This window comes from Nycticebus coucang, chromosome 23, assembly GCF_027406575.1.
Source record: "Nycticebus coucang isolate mNycCou1 chromosome 23, mNycCou1.pri, whole genome shotgun sequence".
NCBI classification, from domain to species: Eukaryota; Metazoa; Chordata; class Mammalia; order Primates; family Lorisidae; genus Nycticebus; species Nycticebus coucang.
The window spans coordinates 28019127-28026787 of record NC_069802.1 but is presented as its reverse complement, the minus strand read 5'-3'; the positions used below and the strand labels follow the sequence as shown (position 1 = coordinate 28026787).

Here is a 7661-nt window from a genome sequence, read left to right as displayed (position 1 = left end):
ACAGTGGATGCTATACACAAGCACGCTCAGAAATCTTACCGTATGGAATTGTCCTAGGGGATTGCTAATGGCATGGAACAAGAAGAAAAGACAAGGCTGGGTACAGTAACTCAGGCCTCTGAAACCAGCACTTAAGCAGCCTAAGGCGGGAAGATCACTTGAGGTCAGGAGTTCAAGACAAGGCCAGGCAACATAGCAAGACCCTCATCTCCACAAAAAATAATTAACACGGCAGGTGGCACACGCCAATAGTCCTAAGTATTTGGGAGGCTGAGGATCATTTGAAGACAGGAATTCATGGTTACAATGAGCCATGATAAGGCCACTGCATCCAGTCTGGGTGACAGGGCTAGCCCCTGTCTCTTAAAAACAAACAAAAACCCCCCAATCATGTTGAATGAGGGCTTACAAAATTTAAGCAAGAAGTCTTTGGTGGAAAAACAAAATCAGAAATCATGAAAAAACTTTAAATGTCTTAACACAATAACTAAGAAAATGCCAGGAAGGCATTTTAGTGTGATGTTAACTAGTGTGATGAAAATGTGTCAAACGGTCTATAAAACCAGTGTATGGTGCCCCATGATCGTGTTAATGTACACAGCTATGATTTAATAATAATAAAAAAAAAGTAGATTCTAACTGCACGTTAGGGTAAGTAGAAGTGGCCAGGCCTAATTCGCAGGCCCTTCTCATGTACCAGCCTCTATCCCCTGAAGGATGACTGAGAAGAAGGCAGATCCAGGTGATGGAGAAGCTGGGTGTGGAAAGCCCCTGGGAGCTGCCAGGTTAACATCACACACGACAGGCCGTGACTTCAGAGAGAAACTTTATCGTGTCAACACCCTAAAACTTGGCATTTTTTTTTAAAGAGCGGTTTACTCAGACTCAATATAGAAGTTAATAAAAAAATTATCTAAGCAGTAAAATCATGGCTGACCACTAAATTAACATTTTATTCATTTAATAAAGGATGCACATTGGTGACAAAAAGACCCTCCTTAGTCCTGGAACCCACTGCTTTCCTCCTGAGTGTGCTCCAGAAACCTGAGTTGGTACACAGGGCCACACCCAGCTTTGCAAACAACCATGTTCTACAAACGGATTTCCCAATCCGAACAATCTAAATTAATCCATAAAGGAAATCTTTATCAGTATTATATGCCAAGACAGAGTGAACGCAATGGTTATAAAGTTGAAAGTATCATTAGCTGGCTTCTTTGGAATTATCTCAGAGAGTCCTCTGAAAACAGCTTGAACTTTTTTTTTTTTTTTTGCAATTTTTGGCTAGGGCTGGGTTTGAACCCATCACCTCCAGCATATGGGGCCAGTGCCCTACTCCATTGAGCCACAGGCACCATCCTACAGCTTGAACTTTTTTAAGGATACTTGTAAGACCCTGAGGAAGCTCGTCATTGGTACCTTCTCCCACCAGATGGCTGTATCAGTTACTGGATTAAACACATACACACACTCTCTCCTGCCATTTTTTAAATATGACTCAATGAAGGAGGTCAATGTGTGCTTCAAACAGCATGAAAACAAGTTTGTCCAACAAAAGTCTAATGAGATTTTGGCCAGGAATTAATTCTAAGTATTCAACTCCATAAGAGAAGGCAGAAGTCCAGCAGTGACTACGTAAATGGGGCTTTTTAGTGCTAGGCTTCTGGTAAGTTCACACTCAGTGCCCACCTGTGAGCCTCTGGCAGGCCTAGTGCAATGAGGTTGAACAAAAGCTGTGACCAAAAGTTGCCTGGGGCTTCAGGTCCTACAGAGCTGGGCACACAAAGAAGATGGGAAAACTGTGACTAATCAGCCTACAGAGACTAAGTTAGTACATACGGTCCAAGTATGTGTTTATCAGTTGATGTCCCCTACGAGTCTCTAATGGTCAATAAAAGACATCGCTGTAAACTGATCTAGGTAGGTTAGAAAGAAGATTCAAACCAATAAATACTAAGACTAAAACAACCCAAGTGCCCTCCCACACATGAATGGATTAAAAAATCAGAATCTTCTTAATGATTGCAATTTCATCTTTAAGACTTAGCAGTCAGGTTATCAGTAGTGACAGATTGCAAACAATTAATGACTAATTTTTCCTTAAGGAGTTTGCTTTGTTTATACAAACAAATATCCTGGTTTAGTATTAGTTATTTCAGTGGGGGAAAAAAGTGAGTTGACCCACATAACATCATTAATGCAAATGTTAAGGAAAATATAGAAAAACTACCAAGAGTGATGGAATGACTCAAGTTTGGGACACATTATCCTAAGTGATTGTAAATTATCAAATCATCTCTCAGATAAAAGCAGTGGAGTAAATATTAAAATACTTAATGATTCTAAAAATTAGAAAAGAAAACCAGAATTAACATTTCTTTTAAAATTTGGGTTACTTAGCGGGGCGTTGTGGCGAGCGCCTGTAGTCCCAGCTGCTCGGGAGGCTGAGGCAAGAGAATCGCTTAAGCCCAGGAGTTGGAGGTTGCTGTGAGCTGTGTGAGGCCACGGCACTCTACAGAGGGCCATAAAGTGAGACTCTGCCTCTACAAAAAAAAAAAAAAAATTTGGGTTACTATCCCATATTATTTCCTTCTTTGCTGATTAAAGCCTCAGTCATGTGTTTTCAGTTAATTTTTTTACTTCCTCATTTTTTCCTCAGCCAACTTCAGTTTAGACATTCTGAATTCAATGCCTAAAATGGGTATGTCTCTTATCACGTTGTTTCTCTATAATGAGCACAATCTAAATATTCTAATAAGCATCTGTACGTAAGTTGCCATCTGTATATATATATATATATATATATATTATGTACATGAATGAGTTATATGTACATCCCCAAATCCTGAGATCTAGAAATCAGGTGCCACCTATTAATGGCATGAAACATTGATATACATTAACATTGCTATATTAATCTAGTCACAAAAATACTCATACACAAACTTAACTTCTAATCGTTACCTAAAAAAATAAATTAACAAGATCAGAGCCTGCCATTCGCTTTGCCTCAGGCCTTGGCTCCAATCTCTGTAGCACCGCAGAGAAGGAAGTGAGGGCTGGAAGTGAACCCTCTTCCCGCAGAGGGGTCTACTGTGTGCTGATTAAAGCCCTGCACAAGGCTGAAGGCCTCATTGTAATACGTGAGACAAACCCGGCGAGGTATATGGGGGAAGCTCATTGAACCTAAAGGCAACATGAACTTCCAGATGTCCAATGTCACAGTCATGAACACAGCCGTGTGGCACAGCTGGAGCAAGTGTACATTGCGGCAGCAACATTCACTGTCTGATTTTGCCGTACATGCTGAAAATGCACCCATATTAAAGAGCATGAAAAATAAAAATCAAGGCTCAGGGGCTGGCTGGGGGAAGGCTGCTATTCTGAAGGCCTGCGTGGCTGCGAGACGAAGAGGACGTGGGATGGGACATGGAAACATCTTCCAGAAGCAAAGATAATTTTCTGTGTTGAATAAAACTTTGCCCTTTTTTCTTTTAGTTTATCTGGGTGCACAGGAGTGTATGTTTGCATGTGTGTCCTAGGTTTTCTTTTCACATCTTTGTCTTCAGATCAGGGGAAATGTTAAACTAAACTAATCTGGTCATTTGGTTTGTTAAAAATAAAACAGGTTATAATATGATATCAAGTTATGTGTATGTGTATATAGAATGTGTATATTAAAAAATAACTTTCGTGGAGTAAAAGAATAAATTATGTGTATTTTTTTAGGTAGAATATTATACTTCATTATGAAACTAACACTCAAAATCACTAGGATGAGAATAAAGAATAAAATTACAGATGATATGAATATCGCAGACATGTGGTGCCATGCACGGTGGTGCCACCAAGCACAGTGGTGGCCTCGGTGTTGAGAAACAGGGTCCTGGTTCTAATAGGACCACAGCTGTCTGTTATGTGACTGTGATGTTGGACATCTGGCAGTTCAAGTCCTGGACACAGCAGCGCTTGCCGGCATGTCCACCAAGTCACAACGTCTTTGGATCTTGGTTGAAAACATTTTTAAATGAAAGTACTGATCTCTAAGAAAACTGAAACATCTGTTAATAGTTTACAATTATGTGAAAAATAGAGAAATCTTGGCTGGCAATAAGCCATAAAAAGCGAACAAAATATCTCAAGAATGGAAGAAAAAGTATCCAATGTACTCATCCCTACTATGAAACTAATTTATGGCTTTCATATGAAAGCTATAACCCAGTTATAACCTAAGAATATGGGGAAGGGGGAGAGGGAGGGGAGGGAAGGGGAAGATGGGTGGAGGGAGGGTGATTGTTGGGATTACACCTACGGTGCATCTTACAAGGGTACATGTGAAACTTAGTAAATGTAGAATGTAAATGTCTTAACACAATAACTAAAAATGCCAGGAAGGCTATGTTAACCAGTGTGATGAAAATGTGTCAAACGGTCTATAAAACCAGTGTATGGTGCCCCATGATCGCATTAATGTACATAGCTATGATTTAATAAAAAAAAAAAAAGCAAACGACAAAGATGGGGGGAATGCAATGTTATCCACTTCCCAGAGACAAACATCAAATGTTAATTCAATCAAATCACAAGAAAGCAGACATCACCACCATTTCCTATGCTTTGAGTAACAACTGCCCCCCTCCGCCCCCCATTTATAGTGGGATCTTCATTTTCAAGTGTTTGATTGCTTTTCTAACCCTTTCCCACTCTGGCTCCCACTTGCCTATTACCTAAAAGAAGTCGGATCTGAATTAACAAATGTTAATTTCCAGGAAGAGAAATTTCTTGCTTCCTATGGACAAGCAGAAAAAAGAACAAGAAAGTTCTTGCCTTATGTAGCGCTGCCCAACAGATCAAACCGTTAAACACTAGAATAACAGTTGCAAAGTAACAGCAAATAAAAATAGTAATACATAAAAATATTCATTTCATGACTTATTAGTTTACCTTTGTTATATCCAAATACCATCCTGAATATAATACATCAATTTACCAGGAGACCCTGGGCATGGAATATATTAAACGTAAAATGTCAAATCTATCTGTTGGGTGCCTTATTTCCTCCTCCAAAACTAATGTCTCTAAAACTAACGCCTAAAAAAAGGCTTAAAGAGAACGATCAGTTTTATTATTGGAAAGCAAAATAACTTATTTCAAATGCAGTAACGGAAGGAAAAGTGAGTATTTACACAGCAATGGTTAATCTGTCTGAATTTTAGATTTAATAAGCTAAGCTGCTTGACTCTCTTTTGCATTTTTCGAACATGTGCTTTTGAATCTGATCTGATCCAAACCTTCAGACTTCTACTAAAAAGAGACCTAAGCTGTGTCACATTTTGAGAGGGAAGTAGGAACCCCTCTGAGAGCCAGGACTGGACGCAGGTAAGGAGGGATTTCAGGGCTATAAAGACCAAGGGAAACTTTTGGAGCTGAGCTGTTTTGGGAACTTTGGAATGGAATTCTGAAAATTTAAATCTCATTTCAGAATGGAATTTAAAAATCAGTACTTTGGATGAAGCTAATGAACTCAGGAATCCAGGGAGAGTGAGTTTGAACTCCATGTGGTAGCTCTTCACTTACACTCAAGAATAACGTATGTGCAAGAGTCACCTCCCCAACCAAAAGGAATAAGAAAACATAACCCAAATATAAACCACTGAAAAGCCACAGAAGTGTTAAAGTAGTTATGAACAGGGTCAGAATGACACGGCTCAGGTCATCCAAGTTAGAAAAAATGTTTCAGGCATTTCTGTGTTCAAAAGACACATTCTGTGAGATCTTTTTAAAAAACTTAGTGCATTTAAAACTGTATTTACAAACAACAGAAGCCCCCAAATCACTTTGAATTAATATGCCATCACGAGTACAATTAACCATAGATATAAATAACTGATTTAAATATAATTTTCATGAAAACACCTTAATGCACAAATGTCATTAAAATTAAATGCTTATGCTGTAAAATACAAAAATAAGAGATTGGCTACAGGAGAAACACTTATTTATTATATTAAATAGAATCCTGAAATGCAAAGTAGATGTTATAGAGTAAAAGAAATTACATTTCAGATTCCCAGAATGGCCTATTGGTGCTCTGACAAGTAAAACAATGCTTTAAAAAGGTTTTTTTTTTTTTCCTTTAATTTCTAAAAAAAAAAAAAAAAAAAGGCAACCATTTGGGGATATAAAATAAGTAAAATCCAAACCATCTAAGTTGATTTCAAACTCTTTTGAATTCCTAAGGTGGCTGTAAACAGTTTGTTTTCAAATGTTCATAGCTTAGAGGAATGTGATGATCACAGTTTGTAGGAATCTCTGCCCAGGACGCCCTGCAATGCTACACAGTAGTTTCATGTTTCCATAATCCAGTCCTAACGTTGCCAGTGCTATCGGTACCCAGCAAGGGTCCATCCTGGCCATTGCTTTTAATTGGTCCATTCTGACTGGCCAAGTTGAGGCCATAAGACTTCTGCTGACTTTCAACTTCAACCACAGTTGACTTCCTTACAGCATCCTTTTTACTACTAGTTGAAACGGGCTTTTCAAAGTTTCTACTGCTTTTGGGAAGCGTGCTGCCAGCAGCATCACTGCTGTCCTGCAGGGGTGGGTTGTACTGCCTTTCTCTGTAGGCTAAATATGCTCTCCGGCTCCTTGAGTGTCCTTCACTACTGCCCAGCCTGCTCTTGGGCAAGCCGTTCTGCACGCTTCCCTCCACGCTCGTGGGGACGTCGTAGGCATATTCTCTCAGGACTGTGAGTCTGCTGGCTCGGTGACCTTTACTTCTGTTTTTATGATGGCGGCTAGAGTGCACGTTTGTCCGAAACTGAACTTCTAAAGGCGCCACGTGCATTTTAATATCATTGTCCATTGAATGTTCTGTCAAACTGGTGTCCAGCTGAGGGACGGAGTTCAAAGGTAAAGAGTTGGTGTGGCCCTGAGCTGCGGCAGCTTGCAGGTTTGTTAATTTGCAGCCCTGGGAGGAATTTTTGAAGCTTGAAGCACTTTTGTTTGTGCAGGAAGACTCCGCACTGCTATTTGGGCACTTGGGTGCCTCTCCGTTCATGCCGCTTGAGTTGGGGGCCTGGACGTTAACTTGCACGGAGTAGGAGCTCCGTCCTGGGCAGCAGGTCATGACCCACGCCAGTCGGACATCCTCCCTGTTAATGCAGTGGTGAATCAGGACGAACGCACTGAAGCTCAGACACGTGGCTCCAAAGAAGAAGCTGAAAACCAAGTCCAAAGGGTAATACAAGGAAACTGCCAAGGCTCCAAACATCCACAAAGTGACATAAAAGAGCAAAGTCAGGCCAGCCCCCAGGAGCTGAGAATGAAAAGTGTGCTCATTTTCCAACGCTGATGTAGAAATCAGAGACAAGGACATAGAATCCTGGTGATTTATCTCACTGTGTTCATGGGCTGCCAATCTCTGTTGTTCCTCAGTGGGCTCCTTAAGCTCATACTTGCGCTCAGGGTGTCTTTTCAACTGAATAAATATGCTCAGAAAGTACATGCAGTTTACAAAAGTGATGAAGCTGGCAGGCCCATAGAAGGCTCCCAGGGAGGGTTCCCATGCCATCCAGCAACTAGAAAAGAAGATGGGAAACCGGATCAGATGCTACCTACCCCAACAAATGATTAAGAATTTGCAATAAACCACAATAGCT

At 40.3% G+C, this 7661-nt stretch overlaps 1 protein-coding gene and 1 pseudogene across 2 annotated transcripts in view; one reads left to right on the top strand and one right to left on the bottom strand.

Moving 5' to 3' along the window:
- The first annotated feature begins 717 nt into the window (after window positions 1–717).
- LOC128575883 (small nuclear ribonucleoprotein Sm D3-like) lies at window positions 718–3458 on the top strand (annotated as a pseudogene).
- A 2531-nt stretch (window positions 3459–5989) lies between these two features.
- ADGRA3 (adhesion G protein-coupled receptor A3) overlaps window positions 5990–7661 on the bottom strand; it is a 105729-nt gene continuing 104057 nt past the window's right edge. For both annotated transcript variants that reach the window (XM_053577782.1, XM_053577783.1), the window contains one exon: window positions 5990–7580. In XM_053577782.1, the coding sequence (XP_053433757.1) occupies window positions 6335–7580 (1246 nt within the window). In that variant the 3' untranslated portion in view covers window positions 5990–6334. The remainder of the gene's footprint in view (window positions 7581–7661) is intronic.